This window comes from Canis lupus, chromosome 24, assembly GCF_048164855.1.
Source record: "Canis lupus baileyi chromosome 24, mCanLup2.hap1, whole genome shotgun sequence".
In the NCBI taxonomy this organism is placed as follows: Eukaryota; Metazoa; Chordata; class Mammalia; order Carnivora; family Canidae; genus Canis; species Canis lupus.
The window spans coordinates 18,950,321-18,976,309 of NC_132861.1; the positions used below are offsets into that span (position 1 = coordinate 18,950,321).

The 25,989-nt window shown below is 34.6% G+C and overlaps 1 protein-coding gene across 6 annotated transcripts in view; it reads left to right on the top strand.

The window, feature by feature from the left end:
- The window catches only part of XPO4 (exportin 4), a 121,996-nt gene that overhangs the window by 53,966 nt on the left and 42,041 nt on the right, over nt 1-25,989 (top strand). For all 6 annotated transcript variants that reach the window (XM_072795807.1, XM_072795803.1, XM_072795805.1 and 3 more), the window contains 3 exons: nt 17,589-17,701; nt 22,259-22,416; nt 22,673-22,847. In XM_072795807.1, the coding sequence (XP_072651908.1) occupies nt 17,589-17,701; nt 22,259-22,416; nt 22,673-22,847 (446 nt within the window). The remainder of the gene's footprint in view (nt 1-17,588; nt 17,702-22,258; nt 22,417-22,672; nt 22,848-25,989) is intronic.

The following is a 25,989-nucleotide window of genomic DNA, read 5'->3' on the forward strand; positions in this document are numbered from 1 at the left end:
TCTTGATCTTGACCTTTGGATATTCTACTTGATGAATAGAGAGATGAATTGGTTAGAGATGAATTCACATCTAACGGTAGATGTTTGCCTAGTAGCCATTTGTTGGCTATCTGAACTCCAGTCCAGTATTGCTTCCTTTAAGTATAGGAGAAAAGGCATGACAATGGAGTTAAATTAAGCTATATTAGGGACACCTGGGTGGCTTAGTGGTTGAGCGTCTGTCTGCCTTTGACTCAGGTTGTGATCCCAGGGTCCTGGGATCACGTCCTGCATCAGGTTCCCCATAGGGAGCCTGCTTCTCCCTCTGCCTTCTCTGTTTATCTCTTGTGAATAAATAAAATCTTTAAAAAAAATTAAGCTGTATTTTCAGCAGTAATTAAGGTAATCAGTTTCAAAGAACCCAGTTCTGATATAATTTCTAATTTTGGCAATTTCTTGGTGATCTATTTAATCATTGGGGAGGGAATTGGATAATTACTTAGCTTTGTACCTTGAAGAGGGCCTATAGATCAAGTTTAACTTAGTTAATATAAAATGGTTGGCTTTTTATTTTTATTTTATTTTTTTAATTTTATTTATTTATTTATTGAAAGACACACACAGAGAGGCAGAGACACAGGCAGAGGGAGAAGCGGACTCCATGCAGGGAACCTGACGTGGGACTTGATCCTGGGACTCCAGGATCACGCCCTTGGCGGAAGGCAGGCGCTAAACCGCTGGGCCACCCAGAGATTCCCTGGTTGGCTTTTTAAAAAATGATTTATCTTTTAAGATAAATGAATAGCTAATAGACCTTGTAAAATGTGTATTTTGTATCAAATACATTTGATCATTTAGAATGGTATCATGTTAAATGAGGTGGTCTTAAATTTTCATTGTCATTCCCTATTCATAATTTTTTATTATGTGCTTTCTATTTTGCATCTTTTTATTTTGGTATAATTCCAAACATACAGAGATACTACAAGAGTAATTGACAGAATTGGCGTGTGCCCCAATATCAAGATTCACCAGTTGAAAATAGTCTGTCCCTTTATTTCATTTTTCCTCTCTGTCTCTACGTACATATAATTTTCTCTTGTAAAGATATACCACATTTTTATTTATTGATCACTGACAGTTGGGTTATTTCAGCTTTTTGGTTACTATGAATAATGCTGCTTCTATGAACATTCATTATAAGTTCATGCTTGGACTTACATTTCATTTGTCTGATATATCCATGGAGTAGAATTGCTGGATCATATGGAAACTCTGTGTTTAATCTTTTGAGGAATTGCCAAGCTGTTTTCTAAACTAGCTGTACCATTTTACATTCTCACCAGCATTATATGAGGTTTCCAATTTCTCCACATCCTGGGCAACACTTGTTATCGGTCCGTTTATAGCCATCCTATTTCATATAAAGTGGTATCACATTGTGATTTTGATTTGCAGTACTGTGATGGTTAATGTATTAAATATCTTCTTATGTGGTTGTGGGCCATTTGTGTGTCTTCTTCGGAAAAATGCTATTGAAATCTGTTGTGTATTTTTTTATTGGTTTATTTGTTTAAAATTGAGTTGTAATAGTCCCTTATGTATTCTATATACAGGTCCCTTAACAGATAATATGATTTTCAAATATTTTCCTCCATTTCTGTGAGTTGTATTTTACTTTTTTTGATGTCCTTTGAAACACAGAAAATTTGGATTTTGATGATGTCCAAGTTATTTATTTTTTCTTTTGTTGTTGTATCTCAGAAATCATTGCCTGATCCAAGATCATGAAGATTTGTATTTATGCCTGTGTCTTCTTCTAATACTGGCTTCTTATATTGAAGACTTTGATCCGTTTTGAATTAAGTTTTATGTATGATGTGGGATAGTGATCAGGCTTAATTCTTTTATCCAGTTATCCCAACAGATAATTAACTATTGATCAGAAAGGCAGAAGAGACTGGGGGATTAGGAAGTACCTGAGATATGTCATGGTGTTGAGTGATAGCTGTTAATATGTAACTTAATTGCCCTAATATCAATTTGGAATGCCAAAAGGATTAATAGGAGAAATTACCTGTGAGTAAATATGCATGCTCATCCTCCAAACTTGTATATACATAAATATTTGTTGATAAAGGATAAGATTGTAGACCAAAATATATATGAGATTGCCTGGAAGGAAATTTTGTGTAGTTGGCTGCTGAAGTTTTTGGAAGTTTATTACAGAGAAGTGTATAAATTATGACTGAAAATGTTATCGAGAAAGCCAATTGAGGCTAACTCAGCAGTGGAGCTAGAATGTGCAGAGAGGTATTAGTGAAAAGAATACACAGATTGAATATCTAGATATTTATTAATATTTAAGAGTCTTAGTGCTATCATATAATATTTTACAATTATCTTTAATGTACATACAGAGTTTCACTGAAGAAAAATAACTCTACAGCAATGGTTCTCAGTTGGAGTGATTTTGTATACTTGGGACATTTCGCAATGGCTGGAGATGTATTTGGTTATCACTATTAGGGGAGTGTTACTGTCAGCTGGTGGTTAGAGGCCAGGGGTACTGCTAGACATCCTAAAATGCACAGGACAGCTCCCACAAGAAGCAGTAGTTGTGCCCAAAATGTCAATAGTGATCCACACAAAAGCTTTCATGTGAATGTACTTAGCAGTATACTTTCTATAATAGGCAGAAAGTGGAAATGACCCAAGTAGCCATCAACTGATGAATGGATAAATGTGGTTTACCCACATTATAGACTGTTATTCATCAATAAAAAGGAATGCAGATACTGATACATGCAACAGCAGGAATAAACCTTGGAAACATCATACATCCTAAGTGAAAGAAGTCATGTACAGAAGACCCACGTGTACAATTCCAGATAGGCAGATCTATGGAAACAGAAAGATTAGTGGTTACCGAGGGCTGGGATGGTTGGGATGGCTGGAAGAAAATAGGAAGTAATGGCTTAAGTGCATGGGGCTTCTTTTTGAGTGATTGAAAACTTTCTATCATGGTGATGGTTGCCTAACTCTGAATATACTAAAAACCATTGAATTGTACTGTCAGTGAATAAATTGTGTAGTATGTGAATTAAGTCTCAAGGTTTTAAAAATATCAGTCATGCCAAGGGTTAGAAATCTTGCTGCACAGGTCAACTGCCTACTGTCAGTAGAATGTTGTAGAGAGAAATTAAGGGTAAGGATAAAGTTTTGGGAGATACTTCTACTAGGTCATTGAAGTAAAGAGTGAGAAAGATATTCAGAGAGGAGAGAAGATCAATAGTAGAATTTTTGAGTACAGCAATAGTAAGATCCAGGAAGAAGCAAAAGAGATTGGGCAGGGCAGTTCAGACAAGCAGAGGGAATGACCAGGCAAGGAGCCTGGGAAGCAAAGACAGATGACTGTTTCAAAAAATAAAGGTAGTAGACATGCTCTATTACTGATAAGGAAGGTGGGGATTGGATAGAAGGCCACAAAAAGTCATGTGGAGGTCTGTTTGTGTGAGTGCTGGGTGCGTGGGGTATTGCACAAAAGCCATTTCAGTGATTGAATAGTGATTGGTAATTGAAGTATAAAGTGTTGGTATTTCATGGACCATGAACTATGAGAAATGGAGTGGCAGTTTGAGACAATTGAAAGTTTGGTTTGGTTTTATACTTTATACTTTGGGGAGGTGAACTTGTTTGTTGCCAAAGGGGATGAGTCAGAATTAGGGCAAGAACGTGTGATGTTACAGTGCTAGATAGGCCAATGATATAGTTGCTTAGATAGCTCAGGATGCCGTTGAGGTAGTGAGGAGATTAGTAAGTTGGAGGAAGTATGGCATGCCTACTATCATGATCCAAGAGTCTTAGTTTTTAAATGCTGGTTTGATCAGTTTTGTCCAGGTTTGTTCAAAAGTAGAGGAGGAACAAAGTAGTAGAAATCAACATCTGATGGGATTTTTAAGCGTGTATAGGTAAATATATAAAAACGTCGTGAGGCGTCTTCCTCGGTCTTTTTTTTTTTTTTTTTTTGAGTTTTTCCCCAAATTGTTCTCTGTTTATACCTGATATCATACACTTTAAAAGATAAAAGAAAAGTCCGTCTGTAAAGTCATTAATCAGTGTATGAAGTAGTTTATGCATTATCCTTCCAGGGATATTTCTACTTTACAAAAAAAACATATCTGGGAGGAACCAGCAAGAATTTCTGACTTCAAGCCATTGGAAGGAAAGATTATGTTGGGAGTAGTAGTCCCTGTAGTCCTAGGTCATCATGGATTGTGCTAAATTATGTATTACCTATACTGTAATATTTTGAAAAATATTTGGTGGTTGAACTTTTGAACTTGGTAGTTCTTATATATGTTTTATTGCTTGTTGTAAGTAGTGGCATTCACTAAGAATTTATTGAACTGTTAACCTACATGGTTCATGGAATTCAGAACTCAATGAATATATACCCTACTGTATGACTCAACAGTTATTATCCCATTATACATCACACAGAACTACTATAGCTGGTAGGATCTTTGGCTATAGGAAAATGGTAACAGAACTGCTTTTCTGATGTCAACTTGCAGGTGGTTGGAGAGCAAACAAGGGAAGGCCCACTAAGTTGTTTGCTACTGTTTTGAGTAGGGCTGTGCAGTTTTGTTTTTCTAAGCCCACGGATTTTTCTCTTGCTACTTTATGTGGTTTAAATCCATGCAGGAGCAGGGAGGAATGCATTGAGCATTAGAAAAAAGTCTTTCCAAGAGGAAACAACCATACTTTTTAACTCTCTTATCTCAATTGCTTAGTAATTTAAAGACACAGGCAACTTAAAAGTTGAACCTTACATGCCAGAAGCAGAATGCTTTGGTGCCCTTTTGGGTCAGTAGGTTATATATCATTTCTGTAAGGTCTCTTGGGCAGGTCTGACTAAATTACTTTATATATATATTTTAAAGATTTTATTTATTCATGAGAGACACAAAGACAGAGGCAGAGGGAGAAACAGGCTCCATGCAGGGAGCCCTATGTGAGGCTCAATCCCAGAACTCCAGGATTACGCCCTGAGCTGAAGGCAGATGCTCAGTCGCTGAGCCACTCAGGTGTCCCTGACCAAATTACTTTAAATGCAATATTGTTCACTAGACCATGATTTCCATTGAAATTATTTAATTGTTTATAAAGAAATATATTCATTGAGTTCTGAATTCCATGAACCATGTAGGTTAACAGTTCAATAAATTCTTAGTGAATGCCACTACTTAAAAGGTAGTCCTGGGCTGTACTCTGAAGCATAGAGTTTGAGATTGTATTATTTGCAAAATTATGTTAATGGGAAGATGCCCACTAAAGTACATTTTTCCCATGTGTTAGGTTTAAGTGAGTAGTGAATACTCAAGAAATTACAAGAGTTTTGATTTATTAATATCTAAAGTGAATTCTAGGAAGGCATTCACATTTTAATTTTGATGGCAGGATTTTTTTTGTTCATATTAGAAAGCTGTGGTTTAGAGAGAGCATTAAGACCATATGGGTTTAATCTTTTTATCAGTTAAAGAGACTTTACTTTTGCCTTGGATAAAACTGTACTTCTTACCTTGGTCAGTTGTCCTTAGCAGATTTTGTCATTATTTGCACTGGGGAAAAGTGCGAATCCATTACCATTAAAGCAAAGTTATTGTTCTCCTCACAGGCTGATATCATTGCCTAGGCAATTCTTGTGTGAGATCCCAGTGATTAGTATTAACATTGTGGTTCCACAGCTCAGCCTAATTTTTAACTTCCTTAAAAGAGGGAATGAAGCCTTTTCTCTCTCTTCACATCAGCTTTGTGAGGCTAGGCTAGGCTAGCCTAGCCTAGGTTGACTAGCCTAGCCCTACACTAGAGTAAGTAAGCAACATACTGAAATGGAATACAAAAGAGAGCTTGATAGCCTGAAAGTTCTCTGACCTACGACCAAAACATGTATCCACATCTAAATGTGTAGCATTGACTTGCATAAAAGTAATGTAAATGTAACCTAATTGGGATATACATCACTTACTGTAGTCTTTTGAATTTTTAATCTTAGATTCTCTATTTTTTAATCCACAGTGTAGTAAATAGTCCTCATTATACATCAGGTTTCCTTCACAAAGAAGAAGGACGTGGGGAATCGTCCTATATGAAAGACTTTAATAAGATTTTACTCACATTTGTAAGTCATCTAAAATGTCTCCTTGGTATATTATGTCTTTTCATTAAAACAACTGTGTTCTTGGGATCCCTGGGTGGCTCAGCGGTTTAGCGCTTGCCTTAGGGCCAGGGTGTGATACTGGGGTCTGGGATCGAGTCCTGCACCGGGCTCCCTGCATGGAGCCTGCTTCTCCCTCTGCTTGTGTCTCTGCCTCTCTCTCCCTCTCTCTCTCTCTCTCTGTCTCTCATGAATAAATAAAATCTTAAAAAAAAAAATAAAACAACTGTGTTCTTGAGGATTCATATGAAGAAACTTGTATTTGGCATTGATAAGAAACATGTGAACACAGCATAAAGCTCAAGAAATACCATGTTTTGTTTTTTAAAGGCATTATGATCTATAATTCACAAACCATATAAGTTACACATTCATATTTATTTATAATTTATTATATTTATTTGTATATTTAAGAAAGCAAGCAAGCAAGCAAACATGCCAGGGGTAGAGGCTGTGGAGGGTTAGAGAGAGGGAGAAAAAAATGTCAAGCAGGCTCCATGCCTAGCATGGAGCCCTACTATTATGCAGGCTCCATCTCAGCGCTAGATCATGACCTGAGTTGGGATGAATAGTTGGATGCTTAACTGACTGAGCCACCCAGGCACCCCACAAGTAACACATTTAAAATGTACAATTAAATTTTTTCTTTAAAGTTTACTCAAGTTGTGCAACCATCACCAACATTGATTTTAGGATTTAGGGAATATTTATCATTCCAAAAAGAAACCGTTTAACATTCCCGCCTTGGCTACCCCCCCACCCCCCGCGCCCCGATCTCTACCTCCTTTCAGTAGCAACTACTAATCTACTTTTTATCTCTAGATTTTTCTATTCTGGATGTTTTATTTAAATGGAATCATACAAGGGGCAGCCTGGGTGGCTCAGCAGTTTAGTACCACCTCCGGCCCAGGGCAGGACCGAGACCCCGGATCGACTCCCATGTCAGGCTCCCTGCATGGAGCCTGCTTCTCCCTCTGCCTGTCTGCCTGTATCTCTCTCTCTCTCTCTCTCTCTCTCTCTCTGTCTCTCATGAATAAATAAATAAAATCTTTTAAAAGAAATAAATAAATGGAATCATACAATATGTGGAGTTTTTGTCACTTTTATGTGCATATTTTTTAACATATTCATTTTGTAGACATATCAGTATTCCATTCCTTTTTGTGTTGCCAGGTAATATTCCATTCTGGATAATACCATGTTTTATTTTGTTGTTCATCTGCTGATCAGTTGATGGTCTTTTGAGTTCCCTTTTTTCTTTTTTTTTTTTTTTAAGATTTTATTCATTAATTCATGAGAGACATAGGGAGAGAGGCAGAGACCTAGGCATGGGAAAGGCTCCCTCTGGGGAGCCCAGTGTGGGACTTGATCCCAGGACCCTGGGATCACGCCCTTAGCTGAAGGTAGATGCTCAACCACTGAGCCACCCAGATGTCCCAGTTCTTTCTGTTTTTTAATTTTTAATTTTATTTTTAAAATTTTATTATTCACGGGACACACACACACACAGAGGCAGAGATATAGGCAGAGGGAAAAGCAGGCTCCATTCAGGGAGCTCAATGGTGGGACTCAGTCCCAGTACCCTGGGATCACGCCCAGAACCAAAGGTAGACATTCAGTCACTGAGCCACCCAGGTGCCCTTCTTTCCATTTTTTTAAAAACAAATTTCAATATAGAATAATCTGTGAACATCTTTGTATAAGTTTTCTGTACTTGTGGATGTATGTTCCCATTTCTCTTAGACATGTGTATCTGTACGAGTAGATTGCTGGGTCATATGTTAACTGTATGTTTAACATTTTGAAGAACTATCAGACTGTTTTCCATAGTACCTGAACTATTTTGCATCAACATTGGAATGTGTAAGTATTCTGTTTTGCCTGCATCCTCACCTACACTTAATCTGGGGGTTTTTTGTTTATAACCATTCTGTTTCATACAAAGTGGTATCTCATTGTGGCTTAGATTTGCCTTAACCCTAATGGTAAATGCTGTTGAGCATCATTTCCGTGGTAATTGACCATTTGTGTATCTTCTTTAGAGAAATGTCCATAGAGGTCCTTTGTCCATTTTTATTTTTTTATTTTTATTTATTTTTAAAAGATTTTATTTATTTGAGAGAGAGTGTACAAGCAGGGTGGGGGAGAGGAGTGGAGGCAGAGGGAGAAGCAGACTCCCCATTGAGCAGGGAGCCAGACATGGGGCTTGATCCTAGGACCCTGACTGAGATCATGACTTGAGCCAAGAGCAGATAACTGCTCATCTTAACTTATCTTAACTGCTTAATTGACTGAGTCACTCAGGCACCCCTCCTTTGTCCATTTTTAAATTGAGTTATTTATTTTTTTTTTTAATTTTTGAGTCCTGTACATATTATAAATATATAAAACAAATCCATTGGGAGATGTATAATTTTCAAATATTCTCTACCTTTCTGTGAGTTATCTTTTTACTTTATTGATAATGACCTATGAAACCTAGAAATTTTTAATTTTCATGATGTCTGATTTATTTTTTTTTTCTTTTATTTGTGCTTCTGATATAAGAGGGCTTTGCATAACCCAAGGTCAGAAAGATTTTTTTTAAATAGACCTTTTTTAGAGGAATTTTAGATTCATAGCAGTATTGAGCAGAAGGTAGAGATTTCCTCTTTCCTCTGTTCCCCAACATATATATAGTCTCCCATTATCAATATCTTACCCTTCTACCCCCACCCCACAGAGTTATGTGTTTGTTATCATTAATGAACCTACAAGTGACACATCATTATCATCAAAGTCCATGGTTTACCTAAGAGTTCACTCTTGGTGTCCTCTGGGTTTTGACAAATGTATAATGACATGTATCCACCATTACAGTACCATACAGAGTAGTTTCACTGCCCTACAAACCCTCTTTGTTCCTCCTGTTTATCCCTATCTCTCCCCAAACCCTTGCCAGCCACTGTCTCCATAGTTTCTCCTTTTCCAGAATGTTATATAATTGGAATCATATAGTATGTAGATTTTCAGATTGACTTTTCAGATTGACTTTCACTTAGTAATGTGCATTGAAGATTCCTCTGTATCTCTTCATTGCTTGATAGCTTATTTATTATCACTGAGTAGTATTCTGTTGTCTGGATGACAGTTTACTTACTGACCTACTGAAGGACATCTTGGTTGCTTGTAAGTTTGACTAAACATCTTTGGGTAGGTTTTTGTGTTGACACAAATAGTCAACTTCTTTAGGTAAACAGCCAGGAGCATTGCTGCTGGATCATATGTAAGAAACTGACAGACTGTCCTCCAGAGTGACTATACCATTTTGCATTCTCACTGGCAACGATTGAGTGTTCCTTTAGGTCCACATCCTTGTCAGCATTTGTTGTTGTCAGTGTTCAGATTTTGGCCAGTCTGATAGGTGTGTAGTGATATCTCATTGTTGTTTTGATTTGCATTTCCCTGTGATATATGATGTGGAGCATCTTTTCATGTGCTTATTGGCATATGTATATCTTTGCTGAGATGTCAAGGTCTTTGGCCCATTTTTAAAACTGGGTTGTTTGTTTTCTTATTGTTGAACTTTGAGTTCTTGGTATATTTTGGATAATAGTCATTTGCCAGAAATATCTTTGGCAAATATATTCTACTAGTCTGTGGCTTATTCCTGTAATTAACCTTGTCCTTTACAGAGTAGAAGTTTAATTTTAATGAAGTTCAGCTAGCTTATCATTCTTTCTATCATGGATCATGACTTTGATATTATATATAAAGAGTCATTGTCAAATGTATGATCATCTAGATTTTCTTCTATATTCTAGGAATTTTAGTTTTGTGTTTTACATTTAGATCTGTTAATCCATTTTGACTTAATTTTTCTGAAGGGTGTAAGGTGTGTGTCTAGATGGTTTGTTTTTTGTTTGCATTGATGTCCAGTTGTTCAGGCACTATTTCTTGAAAAGACTGTCTTTACTCTATTGTATTACCTTTGCTTCTTTGTCAAAGATTATTTGGCTACATTTCTGTGGTTATGTTTCTGGCCTCATTTTTCTTTTCCTATGATCTACTTGTCCATTCTTTTTCCAATTCCACACTTGCTTATCGTAGCTTCATAGTAAGTCAGATTATGTCACTACTCCAACTCTGTTCTTGTTCTTAAGGCCACAAATATTTAATCTTATATTTTATTCTAACAGTTCCATGGGTTTTTAGCCCATATAGTTAAGTCGGTCATATATTACATCTATCATCATTTTAAGTTAGCTTTTGTATACAGTACAAGATGGAGATCCAGTTTCATTTTTTTGCATGTGACTATCATGTTCCTGCATTATTTGTTGAAAAAGATATTTTCCAATTGAATTGTCTTGTCCTCACAAGTCTGTGTAAGATTACTAAACTGTAAATCTAACTGTATTACTGGCTTCTTAATTTTATTCCCTTGGTTTTTATGTCTTTTATTATACCAGTGCCACACTGTCTTGATTATTATAGCTTTGTAAGAAGTTTTAAAATCAGAAAGTTTTTGTCCTCCAACTTTGTTGTTTTTTTGAAGATTATTTTCTCTTTTCTGTGTCCATTGTATTTTCTATGAAATTTAGAATTAGCTTATCAATTTCTGCAGAAAAGGCAGCTGGGATTTTGATAGGTATTGTGTTGAATCAGTAGATCAGTTTGGGGAGTATTGCCGTGTTAACAGTGTTAAATTTTCTGATCCATAAACATGGGATATCCTTCAGTTATTTAGATCGTTAATTTTTTACAACAGTGTTTTATGGTTTTCAGGGTAGAAATTTTGTTAAATTTATTCTTGTATGTTTTATTATTTTTAATTCAATTAAATGGAGTTGATTTAACATTATTTTCATATTCATTGCTAGTGTATAGAAATATGTTTTTTAAAAAATTTATTCACAAGAGACACAGAAGGAGAGGCAGAGACACAGGCAGAGGGAGAAGCAGGCTCCCTGCAGGGATCCCGATGCAGGACTCGATTCCAGGACTCTGGGACCAGAACCTGAGCCAAAGGGCAGATGCTTAACCACTGAGCCACGCAAGTGCCCTAGAAATACATTTTTTATGTTAATGTTGTACCATGTGATGTTGCTGAATTTATTGGCTCAAATAGTACTTCTGGTTGATTAAAAAAAATTTATACATATAGTGTCATCTGCAAACCATAATTTTTATTAAATACTTATTATATGTAGGTTTTACATGTGTAGAAGGTAATTTATGAAGGTATCCTCCACCTCAGCCCTGGGTGGAGCAACATATACAGCTCCTGGAATTTGGTAGAATCGTCTCTTGGCCCACTGAGCTGATTACTTACCATTGTGCCCCAGTCTTACTCTCTTGATGAAGACTGAGATGAAATCTACCTTCTTTCATTCTGTTTCAGATCACTGCTGTCCAAAGAAAGTATCCCTGGTCCCGTGATCCTCTCATCCCATCATCCCAGTTTAAAAAAGGGCTCTACAAATCTGGATGGTCTGATCTCTGCCTCCTTCTTAAAACTCTTCCGTGCTATTTTGTTAGAGTTGCTCTCACAAGCTGTTTCCTTCTGCCTTGGTACCTCCTCACATGGACTTTCTCTGCCTGGACACCTTCTCCCCTTTGTCTAATCACCACTTACTTGTGCCTCAGATTTGTACCCTAGATCAGGTTTCTTTTCTTTTGCCCTCTCATATGTATGTCATATCTGATTTTCTCCCACTGGGCTTACTTCTTATTTATAAATTTTCACTTGTAGCTTATTTGAATAAATCTGTTTACCCACTCATTTGGAAGCTTATGAAAGCATGGGTCATGTTTTTGTTCACTATATTGTTTTAGCACCTTGCATAGTCTAGCATAAAGTAAAGATGCTTAACAAATATATATTATTTAATTATTGAAGTAAGGTGATTTGATTCCAAAGTATTATTTTAGTTCTTGGATGTTTGTTTATGCTGCTAAAATTATTTAGCCAGGACTTCACCTGGTATCCATAAATGCTTAAGGGTTTTGGCAATGCTAATCATAAGTGACAGTATCACTTTGTAGTAAGAATGTTTGGCAGGTATGTTTGGTATGTTGACTTGAATAATACTTCTGTTTTTTAGTTTGGTTACACTGCCTTTTATTGATTTTCTATTTTTGTGGATCTGGTTTGGTTTTGGTAAAAAAAATTTTAATTCGGCCTCTTGGGGAAAGCTAACTGGATCATAAAATAGTAATGGGATATAGAAGCCTTACCTAAATTAGGATTTCCAGTAAAGCCAGTGTTACTATTTGCAGGCAAGGCTTGGGAAAACATTCAGGTGAGGTCAGTTCTCCTTTATTTCAAAGGACTTTTGGTTACTTGGACTTAATGCTGTCTGTAAGACTGGGCTCGTTGGTTCTATGTTGTGCCATAAAGAGAAATAAGAGGTTGTATTGTTAGAAGAATTCAGTGACAGATTAAATATTTGAGAAGAAAAACTTGGCTTTCCCTTTGCCTCTGAACTTTGTTTTATTAATGAGGTAACTTAAAAAGAACATAGGAAGATGGAGAAATTAAAAGTTTTTATTACTTTTATAAAATGTTCGTTGTTGCTACAAGATCTTCCTGTATCATAAAATATAAGTTTAGGCTGTTGGAATTTTCATACTCTTTGTTGTATTTATTTGAGGATGATTTATAGTTACTGTATAACTCATTGTCTTCTTTTACCACCATAAAATGATACCCTTACTAAAGGTGTTAGTAAATGAACAAGAACTCATTTGCATTTGTAAGGACCAATGTATTTCTAAAGATGACTTTTCTTTCCTTGTGGTAAGATAATATATGTACTTACTGATAATACTGTTTGTTGTTTGAGACCTCAAGACTTGTTGTTTGGGACAGAAGACTTAGTAGGATTTATCCAGTGACAGTCGGTGGCAGGGTGAGATTCAATTCTCTCCTGGCTCTTAGCCTAGTGTGTTTCTTTCTGATCATGCAGTTATAAAATAGGGCAGGTGGTACATTTATATGCTTTTGAGTTCTTAGAAGTTGCTGAGCTTTCCTAAGCAGAGAACTTCAGAGCTAGATAGGATCATGGTAAAACAAAGGGTAGAGAATAGAGAGTTAATTCTTCACTGTCCTGAGGTGCAGTTGAATTTCCGTCTAGCTGCAGCTGATTTTCCAGAGGATTAAGATAACGTTGAACTTGGAAGACTGGTTGGGTTTTAACTTCAGGATTTGAACCCTTGCTAAGGGGGTAGTGGGCTGGTATTTGTTACAATGACAGAAACCTCATTGTACTGTAACTCATAGTTGTTTAATTTGGTGAAAATATGGGAAGGTAAAATAAGATGTAGACAATATTTTTAAAAAGATAAAAGATTATTAAAAGCAGCTCTGTATGGCTGTTTTACTGAATTTTACTTCATTTGGTTAGAAATGAATTATTCTGATACAAACTATAAATTACTTGAGTTCAGTATTTATTGTAGATAAATGTTTTAAGCCATAGCCCAAGAAAATTCTTAATTTAAAATCTGATTCAGGGATCTCTGGGTGGCGCAGCGGTTTGGCGCCTGCCTTTGGCCCAGGGCATGATCCTGGAGACCCGGGATCGAATCCCATGTCAGGCTCCCGGTGCATGGAGCCTGCTTCTCCCTCTGCCTGTGTCTCTGCCTCTCTCTCTCTCTCTGTGTGACTATCATAAATAAATAAAAATTAAAAAAAAAATAAAATAAAATAAAATCTGATTCAGATTTATTTAACTAGGATCAACCTATTGTGACTTGTAAGTCTTTGAAAATCCATAGGTGTATAATATGTATAATATGTTTAATATATATAAACCATAGGTGTATAATATGTAAATTAATTGGTAAATAATCACTTCATTGTCAGACTTCTCTTTCATTGATAATACATTTGAATTTTTAAAAGCAGTATAATGTTTAGATATTATGGCATTTTTAAAAAAAAGATTTATTTATTTATTTATTTATTTATTTATTTATTTATTTATTTACGATAGACATATATAGAGAGAGGCAGAGACACAGGAGGAGGGAGAAGCAGGATCCATGCAGGGAGCCCGATGTGGGACTTGATCCTGGGACTCCAGGATCGCACTCTGGGCCAAAGGCAGGCGCCAAACCGCTGAGCCACCCAGGGATCCCTGATATTATGGTATGTTAATGTAGTAATAAATCTGAAACTTTTGGAAACCTTTTTTTTTTTTTTAAAGAAACTATTGCTTTATTTAAACATTAAATACTTTTTAAAAATACTATCTTAAGAATAGAAATGCTGGGGCACCTAGGTGGCGCAGGTGGTTAAGCATCCAACTTTCATTGTCTGCTCAAGTTGTGATCTCCTGGTTGTGGGATTGAGCCCAGCAAGGCTCAATAGCTCAGCATGGAATCCACTTGTCCCTCTCCCTTCTCCTCTGCCCCTCTTCCCTTCCTTTCTCTCTCTCTGTCTCTCTCTCTGTCTCTCTCATAAATAAATAAATAAATAAATAAATAAATAAATAAATAAATAAATAAAATAAATAAATTCTTTTAAAAAAAGGAATAGAAATGCTGGCTATCTGAATTTTAGAGGAAGTCTTTCTGTTTTATTTTTAAAGTAATCTACATTATGAATTATCTGGAAGAGAAGTGATATTTTGGGATATCTTATACAAACATACAGAAATAGTCCATTAATTGGTAATACGAAATTAAAAATTGAATTACCCTAATTTTTTACATTTGGAATGTACAGATGTGGTCCAGATGGTGTATAAGATTGTTTTACTCACATTGTGATAATACTTCTCAGTGTTTTTTAAATTCGAAAGTAATGATTGTACACCTGAAATACTGTTACTATGAATGTAATTTCAGGTAATACAGAAGAACCCTAATAGCCTTTTATGAAGGCAACCACTTCAGCAGTTTCACAGCACAGTCTGCTAACCAAAACATGTATTTCTTATCAGGGTAGTTTTGTTCTTAAAAATTTGTTCCATTCATTATTACACTATTCTTTTTGTCATGTTTATGTTTAAGTTTTTATTAAAATCCTTTTATGGTAATTCTTTCAATAGAGATATTATTTGTAATTAAGTTACATGGTTGCTGTCTGCCTGGCTGGCTATATTAACAAAATTAACAGATGGTCTGCTTTGTGACAAACCATTTTACTATGGTTATGTGAATCTGTCTCATATCCCACCTAATTTAAAAATTAATTTATACCTTTTGTAAGCTTTTGAAGTACTAATAAATTCTGTTATTTTTCTAGTTGAAAATACTTAGTAGAATTATACACATATATTTTGTTTGTTAGATCTGGATGTCCAACAAAATAACAAGTTTTTTTTTTAAGCCATTTTGATGTAAGATAGCAAACTCCTAAAAAATTGGAATGAGATTGTTGCATTTGCTCAACACAGTACTCGGCATAAGAAATAAATATTTTTCATTACTGAACAGTATATGTCAAAATCATTGCCTTTTAAATAATAAAATGGAACATTGAAATTTAAAGAAATAAAACTGGAGAAAGGGACGCCTGGGTGGCTGTTGAGCGTCTGCCTTCGGCTCAGGGCATGATACCAGAGCGCTGGGTTCGAGTCCCACATCAGGCTCCCTGCGTGGAGCCTGCTTCTCCCTCTGCCTGTGTCTCTGCCTCTCTCTCTCTGTGTCTCCCATGAATAAATAAATAAAATCTTAAAAAAAAAACTGGAAAAAATAAGTGGAATATTTTTTATGAAGTACAAAGAGTCAATTGCCTTACTCTTGCTTCCTCTATTTCATATACTCAACCCTTTTTTTAATGCCTCAGACTTTTATTGTGGAAAATTTCTAAGATGTGCAAAATTAAAGCACCCAGCTTCTTCAGTTCTGAGTTCGTTTCATCTATACTCTTCCATCCTCAGATTATTGTAAGGCAAATCCTAGACATCCTATGATTTCATCCATAAATATTTGTTTCTCTAAAAGATAATCAAGGCTTCATTTTAGAAATGTGAAAATACCTAGTATACAGTCAGTATATTCTGGATGCAGAACACAGTGTAAACAACATTAGATAGGTGCCTAGTGAGAAAGTGAAATCATTTAAAAAACTACTGATGCACTGAAAACTCGTAGTACTTGTAGGCTGATTTTTTTTTTTTCTCTTTTCAAAAATCCAGGCTGGCTTCATTTTAACAGTTCCTCTTGTGACTTTGACTCTTTCTCTGCACCTCCACAAGGGGGCAGATAAAGGAAGAGAAAAGTGAAATTTTAAGTGACTCTAACTTGAATTTCACTTTTAGTCATCAATCAGATGGAGCTGCAGAACATTTTTTGGAGCGGTTTTAAAGAAATAAGCAAGCCGACTTTTCTTCTGAATCAACTCGTAGTCCCCTCCTTGCTCTTCAGAGACAAAGTAGTAGATATTTCAAAAGGGGATTAATAATCTCTTAAAAAAATGGTTTCCAAAGCATTGTCCTAGCGTTTAATGTTCCAATTTGGTCTTTAGTGAAAATACAGCATTTGAACTTGTATCTAATTCTTGCAAGCTACAGTTTTAGATAGCTGTTGTTGAAATTTCTCATTGAGTGATGGGAGTGTTGCCTAGTTGATGTATTTAGCTGATTAGCAGTGGAAGGGACATAACTCTTATTTTTATGTCCAGACAACTTTCCCTTTTCTTAAAAGCTTCACTTTCTACATCAGTGTCATTGAATGAATTCTATTCATGGATACTTATAAATATATTATGGTTACTTTATGGCAAAGGTAATATTCTATTTGAAGCATGTTTGATATTGAAACACTTGAACACCATAAAAGTAGACTTTTAGTCTGGGAGTTTTAAATGGGTATATATAGAGTTGTATATAAACTGAATATATCTTTGTCTAGAATTGGTATTTGATTAGAATCTAATGTGTGGGAGGGAGTTTTTCTGCTTCAGAATAATGTATATTTGCTCTTCTTTTGTTTGTTACCCAGTAAATATAATTTTTGGGAAAAATGCTATTTTTCCAAGTAGTTTATTATGAGACTTACATTTTGTATATGTGGTTTTAGCTGTTATAAGATGTTGAGGGGGAAGCGATGGGATAAATATGCAGAAATTTATTTTTTTCCTTTTTTGTATGTTTACATTCATTTTTTTTTCATTTTGTGGCAAGAATATCCATTAAGATCTCTGATTATCATGGTTTTTATATCCCAGTATGATATGTAGTTCTGATGAAACTGTTATGTTATATTCCTGTAGCATTTTTTTTAAGACTTAATGCCTTTTATTCCTTAGCTTCATGCATGAATTATGTAGCATATGTGAAGAGGCTTAAACTGTTCCCATTACATTCTTTCTGGATGGCTCCTGTTATATTTAGGATATACTTATACTTTAGACAAAGTAAGAATGTTATTGTTGTTGACCTTGACACCAGATAACTGGGCAGACATTATATAGCTATGTTTGAATCCTCACAAAATGTGCTGTTAAAGCCAACAGAGTCCTGGCGGGAGACTCTTCTGGATAGCAGAGTTATGGAGCTGTTCTTCACAGTAAGTTTTGCTTTTCCTCTCTGGTGGTGAAGGCCAAGGAAGAGTGCTGCTGAGAAGAGTACATGCTTTTGTATTTTTCTTGAGTAAAACAGGACAGATGGCTTTCTCTTCTGAAGGCCTTCTCTTCTAATCAATACTTCTGCTTAAATAGAAGTTATATAGAAGTGTTCTTGCTAATTTATAAAAATGCTATGTAAATATAAAGGGTTGAATATCCTGGAGCTGAAGTTCTCAAGTTTTTTGATCTCAAGACCCCTTTACATTCTTAGAAATTATTGAAGACCACGAAGAGTTTTTGTTTATAGGATTACAGCTACTAATATTTACCATATTAAAAATTTAAACTAAAAACTTTAAAAAATAATTTACTAATTCATTTAAAAATAGCAGTATGAGGGGTGCCTGGTTGCCTCAGTCAATGGAGCATGCAACTCTTGATCTCAGGGTTGTGGGTTCAAGCCTCATGTTAAGTGGAGAGATTACTTAAAAATAAAATCTTTAAAGAAAATAGCAACACGAAACTATTACATATTAGCATAAATAACATTTTAGTGAACAAATAGCTATGCTTTGAGGGGATAAAAAAGTTTACTGAAAAGAGTAGCATTGTTTTATAGTTTTGCAAAACTCTAATTTAGGCTTAATAGAAGACAGCCAGATTCTCAGATCTGCTTCTGCATCCAGTAGGTTGTAATATTATAGGTCAAGTAACCTCAAGGAACTCCACTGTATACCTGTGTGACAGAATAGAAAAAGCAGATACTGTGTTAGGTTAGTATGAAAATAATATTGCCGTTAGAGACAACCTGACATGGTTTTAAGAATGGCTTGGGATCCCTGGACCACGCTTTGAAAACTGCTGTAGTAGAGTATTGTAGTTTTTAAGTATAATTTATCTTAGTGTTATGAGTAGCAACTTATTTCCATTATAACTTTAAATAGTCCTGTTGATTATTTGCTAAATGTCAAAAGAAGCAATATGTTCCTGTGTTTGCTCATTAGGTTCCCCACTAAGCTGGTGAAAAAACATGTGCGTGGAGTGAGGAGAGATGCTCATCTGCTGTTAATAGTGCAAGCACACACATTAGATGTAAAAACTGGGGTAAAAGTAAAAAAAAAAAAAAAAAAAAAAACAGAAAAAGGAAGCCCTTTTACTTATTCCGGACCATTTTAGTTTCTTACCTTTTCATTTGTTAGAAAAATATTATTTACTATCCTTATAATTGCCTTCCTTTTCTAATCAAACCATTTAAAATATTGTAGTTTTGTGGTTTATATTTTAAAATACCTCGAATAAGGTCATTCATCCATGGTTGTATACATAAAAGTGTTCTCAATAGAAATGTTAGACTAAGCATTACCTTACATTTTATTCTTTAAATCAGAGAAATGATGAATAAAAACACTGTATTACCAAAGAGATAGATACAACTAAATTAAATTCTGTTGCCTGCCACATCTGACAAATTGTTTTGATGTGCATCCAAGTTCAATTCTTTGTGTTATTTATTTGACTGAAAGAAGATCCCATTCCAGCAGTTTTTGAAAAGGTGAAAAACTTGCTGGTAGTACTGGAAACAACTCCCCCAAATCTGAACAGCTGTCTAGACAAACTAGACAGCTGCTCCTGTCAGCTGTGAACCACCACTTGCAAATAGCTTCTGAATTTGAGAGTTAACCCTTTTTACTGTGTTATTTTAACAGGTTTGTGTTTGTGGCCTCTTGCTTTCATTTAAGGAGCTTATAAACTGTTTTAATTTGTAATTTGTTACAAAGATGACAGTGGCTAATCTTTTAATTTCATTCAGTTTTTATTAAATTTATTTTCAATTATGTGAATTTATTACCTAATATAAAGCAGTTTTCTATTGAATATCCTTGTTTCTCTAGATTTGAGTGGGTAGGCATAACTATGGCATGAAATTAAGAGTTTAAATGTGTTAGTCACATCTGAATTTAGGAATATTCTAGGTTTCATTCTACCCTTCAAAAGTTTACAAATATATCAATTTTTCTTCCATACAATATTAGATAAACCACTATTGTTGTTTTTTTCTCCTTTTTGACTGATTCTCCTTGACCTCATTTATGGTGTCTTTTTTTTTTTTTTTCTCTGCTTATGCAAAAATTACTAGTGTTCTATCTTAGTTCTCAACTTTGCTGACTGTATACACTTTCCTTGGGCTATCTCTTCCACACGTTGGACTTGAAGCACCACTTCTGCACCGATGACTCCCAATTCTATATTCAGCACAGGCTGCTCCGAAGTTCCAGGGCCTTATAATCCAAGTGCTTACTGGATATTTTAATTTGGATGGCCCACAGACATCTCAGATTCAGCATGTTCCAATAGAATTTATCATCTTACTAACTTGCTCCCTTTACTCCTTGTCTTGCTTCACCACTCACCTCCTTGGATGTTCTGCTAGCCTTTGCTTTTCTTTATCCCTCTACTTTCCCTATTCAGGTGATGAATTCAGTTTTTAATTTATATAATGTAATTCAATTGTGGTAGAACTCCTTTATAATACTGACATTGGAAGAAGGGCAAGAATCTACTATATTACACTAGAATTAATCATTATCATGAGCTTTATATGGCTCATATTTCAGAGAGCATAAATTAAGTTTAAAAAGTAGATGTAGGTTCTGAGGCAGTTTCTTTATTTTATTTAATTACATAATCAACATGAACTATTTCAGTCATCATATCTTTTGATTCCTCACTTCTAGACCAGGAACGAGCAACCATTTAGCTCTATAGAGAGAAAAGAAACCTTCTTTTGTCCCAGATCACATTACATTGGCAGAATGTACCCCTGGATAATATGCTTAAATGTTGATTAGAATAAAAGGCATGATGGCAGAAATTTAGTTATAGTTTTCAGATAAGGAACTTGGGAATTAGTTGTGTTCAGAAGTTCTCGAATTGGACAATGTATGAATTTGTGTATTATACTTTCAATTTACTATATAAAACTTAAAATGTAATAGAATATATTTTGAGAAACATTTTTTATTATTCTAGACTAACAAATTGGCAGACTTTTTCTGTAAAGGCCAGGTAGTAAATATTAGGCTTTGCAGGTTGTATGTTCTCTGAGGCAGCTATTTAGCTCTGCTGTTGTCCTACAGAAGCAGTCATGGATAATACCTAAACAAATAAGCATGGCAGTGTTCCTTTAAAACTTTTTATTTAGTTATTAAAATGTGAACTTTATGTAATTGTCATGTCTTGAAATATCATTATTCTTTGGTTTCGTTTTCCCTGGCCATATAAAAATGTAAAGACCATCCTATAGACCCTACTAAACCAAGCAGGAGGCCATATCTGGGGGGCTTTGGTTTGCCAGTCCCTGTTCTAGACCAAAGAGTGTGGCATATTTTAAGCAGGTCAGTAGATCAATTAACTTTGTGACGTTTTAGTATTTTAAATTTCTTACAGCCTTAAGTTCAAGGTTTAAAGATGAATGAAATCAATCTGTGAATAAGGATTTGAGTGTCCATTCACTGTGTCCCAAAAATGTACCTGTGAATATGTAAGAGAAATATTCTAACTTTAAGAATTTATAAATGATTTGCAGAGTCAAAGTGAACATAATTTGAAACAAATAGAGAACTAATGTTTAAAATTTTGTGACATTCAGAAAGAGAGATTTGTGTAAGAAAAGAAAGGCTGGAAAAGTCAAATGCTTGTGGAAAGAAGAAAATGGTTGCTGTAAATGTAGTTGGTGGATTTGGATAAAAAGTTACCGCTAATTTCTTTACTAAATGTATTTTCCTTGGCTGTTTAATTATGTCAAATTACAGACATGAAACACCCTTAAAATCTGAGAATATTAATGACACTAAAACTAGGGAGCATTTCCTTCATACAGAGTACTGTGCACCAGGTGTTTCACATCAATATTGCATCATTGAAATAAGATCTAGATGAGGCTTTAAAGTGGACTTAAATATAATTTAAATAAAATTAAGAAAATTTTAGCTGTTATTAATAGCAATGATATAGGATAAGATGAATTTCAAACAAATTGTGGGCAATCTCAGAGTGAAAGAGTGTGTTTATATACTGGTTGAATGAGTGAATGTGTGGGGATTGACAGGTATATTGGTTTTCTAAGTGTGCAACTGTTTACTTCTACTAAAGCAGCATCTATATACTCCTGATTGAACTTGTCTGCTAACTTTAGCAAGTAGCTGTAGCTAGGCATAGTTAGCATAATACAGATGACTGTCGTTGTTGCTGTTTTTAGAAGAAGCAGTATGTCTGACTGGCTGGCATCTGTTTCTCTCTTTGTCATAACATGCTGGAGACAGTTCAATTTTCAAAATGTAGGTAGCCCTCAGTTAAAAATCACTTGATAAGTCTAAAATCATGGCCTGTAATGTAAAGTGGACTGAGGGGCAATTTTCAAATTTAGTTAAGTTCAGGAGTTAATTTTCTAGAAATAACCAGCAACAGTGAATTTTTCTCTTACCTCATTCGGCATGATAGACACGTGACCCTTACAAAAGAAGAATTTGTTTTTATGGATTAGTAATTCTTTCTAACAGGTACATCGAAAAATCAGAGAAGATTCAGATATGGCACAAGATTCTCTTCAGTGCCTTGCCCAGTTAGCTTCTCTTCATGGACCCATCTTCCCCGATGAAGGATCACAAGTTGATTATCTAGCACACTTCATTGAGGGATTACTGAATACTATCAATGGGTAGGTATACTTGCCCTTTATAACTGAAAAAGGAACTTTCAGTTTTTTATGTTTAACATTAGAGGAGAAAAAAAAACCTAGTGATTTTTTTTTCCCTGTTTATATTTTGAAGTATAGTTATGTGGGTAATTTGAAATTAATACACAAAGATGTGGCCTTTAAAAACGAGTAGGTGATAATATTTGCATGTTTAGCAATGAGTTCTTGGGACTTTTCTTCTACCACCACTTAATAATACTCATTACTTGATTTGTAGAATTGAAATAGAAGATTCTGAAGCTGTGGGAATCTCCAGCATTATCAGCAACCTGATAACTGTGTTCCCTCGAAATGTTTTAACTGCCATTCCAAATGAACTTTTCTCGTCCTTTGTTAACTGCCTCACACACCTCACTTGTTCTTTTGGGCGAAGTGCTGCATTGGAAGAAGTGGTGAGTGCCTATTCTAAGATAAATTGTATCTCTTTTTTACAAGGAAATTTGCTATGCCTCTACAGCATTTCTCATGACAAGTAATTAAGCAAGTGCTAGGTATTGTTAAAATTGCATTTTTGTTTACATGTGCCAATTATTTGTAATCTGTGTTTAGAAACAGTACTTTTAAAATTTTGTGGATTAAAATCACTTTAATAGATTAAATTTATTAATGTCAAGATTTTAATTTTGAGATAATTCATTATCTGGATGTAGGAAATGGAATGAAGTGTTTATACTAAAAATTATGTTGAAAGTCCATTTTAACAATGAAAAATTTAAGTTTAAAAACTAACATTGTGGTATGGTTGCAGTTTTTTTTTTCTTTTAAAGATCTAAAAATTTTGGGCTACCTGGAAATTATATAAATATATTTTGGTTCAAATTATTGTAATCATGCCATTTTTTTGATGCCTAAGGCTTAATAGTATATCTTGGTAGAATTTCATTTTCTTTAAATTAAAATCAGTAACAGTACTAAATATTTTTTTTGTATACGTTTTCAAATGTATATTTTCCAAATATAAAATTTAATTTAAGAAACATGTACTAAAACTCCTTGACAACACAGCTGTGTTTGTAACAGTTACTGGGTGAATAACTGCATTATTCATGGGAAATAATTGATTTTTTCCTCTGTAGTGGTTCTTAAATTGTTGAAACTACTTTTTCTTTTTATGAATCAGAATGTGTTTTTTTTTCCAAAGATCATAAGTAAAAAGAATATTTGTAGATATCTGTTAGAATTTCACGTTAAGTCCTGAGTTTCATCTGGCAATGTCTCTCTGAGTTTTCATATCCCTTTAGGGGTGTTCAGAAAATAGAGAACTCAAGAATGATTTATATAGTTGGATACTTTAGTGGTTTGGTGAGGAAAGGAACCAGATCAGGCAGATATTTGTGTTTTAGAAAAAAATGTAGGTAGTGAAGAATAGAAGTTTAAAGGCATCATATGTGAGATTTGAATTTCTCGGGGAGAAAAATTATGTTCTAAGCATGGAAATACGGAGAAATTTTAAATATTTAAGCTTTATTCAAACCCCTTGCAGATTATCACGAATTCTGAATCAGTCAGGTTTCATTTAACATGGTTTCATTGTGCTTCCCCCCTCCTCCCTGCTCCGCCTTGGTTTTGTTTGTTCTCTCTTCTAAACCAGGTGGATTAAACAGTATGTTGATCACATATTTAGAAACACAGCTATTTTTGAGTTTCTGTTTGTGATTAAGGAAGTTCCTAAACATTTTATAGAAGAATTACTGGAAGATAAATAACATTCTTGGTTTGCAGATTTTAAGTTTAGAATTCATTTATTTTGGCCAGGAGACTGATAACTTAGAAAACAGATTTTCTGTCAAGTTTGGTAGAAAAATTTTAGAATACAGAAAGCTTAGATACACTTGCAGAATTGATGTATATTGTGCTTGTTTCACAAGAAGGTGTGCGATAGTTAAGATATACCTAATAGATTTCATTTAAGAAAAGTGTTATTTCTTTTCATTTGTTTTAATTAATTTCTTTTAATGTTTATGACATTTAAAAATGGTTTTAGAAATAATTGGTTACCTACCTCTGAAACTAATAATGCACTATATGTTAATTAAATAAATAAATAAAAATAATTGCCTACCTATTAAAAAAGGCAAAGCTTTATCTAAAGCTTTGTATTACTCAGAGTAGCCAGACAGCTGAGGTTTACTGAAGTTGAGGGCTAAAAGGGAGGCCCCACAGGGTGAGTTGCCAGAAGACTAAACAAATCCTCCTAAATGTCATCTCAACCTCTTGTGATTTTCGTTATATTTTGTGTATGCTGGGAAGGGGATCCTGGGAAATGTGCGGCTGATATCAAAGTACATGAACAAATCTAGAGAAACCAGAGTGGAAGTGCTGGGACATAGGTCACATCATCTTTTGTTTCCTTGGGCACCCAGTGATTATAGTACTGGTACATAATACATAGTTGTCGATCTCCGATGTAAAAGTATATTTAAAAAAAGAATCTTTTAAGTAAAAAAATAGGAAAATTGAGACATGTCTTTTAAAAAACTGCTTTGAGAGTCAGCGTGATACAAAAAAATCATGAATTTTGGAAGGAGACAGTACTGTCATGAGCCAAGTAATTATAAATTACAGAACCTTGGACAAATTGCTTAACCTTTTTTGAACATGTTGATATAGATAGGATAATTTCTTCTAATGTTTTGGGGGGATGATTAGCTATATGGAAGTGCCTGTACAGTATGCACAATAAAATGTGGAATAATGTAAAAAATGAATCTGTATAATAATAACACTTATTGAGAGCCTGTGTTTTATACACTGTCTTACCAAGGTAAGACAAGTTCTTGAGTTATGTGTAAACCAATAGTTTTAATACTACTTTTCTTTACAATTTTAATTTTGTGAAATGTTTTGTTTTTTCCTAATAGCGAAGGAGAATTTTTTCCCATTAGGAAGATAAACTCAGCATATACACTTTTGTGTTATTGTGAAAGTATTTTTTCAAAACTATACTTATTTAGGAATACATATAGATTGTCTCCTTTTTTAGATATTTATGTCTCTGATGAGATTATGTGGCTGTGCTAAGAAAAAAAAATCTATACAGGAAGAGAAATTTGTGATACTAATGTGCATTTAGTGAGGTGTACCTTTGCTTGGTGGCTTTAGTCTGTGTGAAGACAGTTATTTATGACTGTTCTTCATCGTGCAGGGAACTGAAAGTCTGTGCTCAAAAAGAGCAATTCCAGTCTTCAGCCAAGTTGTTCTGTTGGCTCTTAAAATTTTCTGGTATTGCTTGAGGCTTCCTGAAGCCAAGAATTTTTTTCATTGCACCTTAGAAATCAGATTATTGTCTATTACTGGAATGAAGAGGTGAGAATGACTAGAGAGATGGAAACATTGCCTTAAAAATTAAAATTCTAAAAAAATAATAGTTCATGTTATATTGTTTTATAAGATGTTTATAATACTAGTACATCCATTGTAATCAATTCAGTGAAATTTAAAGAGAATATGACCTGAACTCTCTACTCTAGATTGTTTCTCAGTTTCTTTGGTCAGTAGAAAATTTTAAGTTCAGCCCCCAGGTTCGTCAGACAG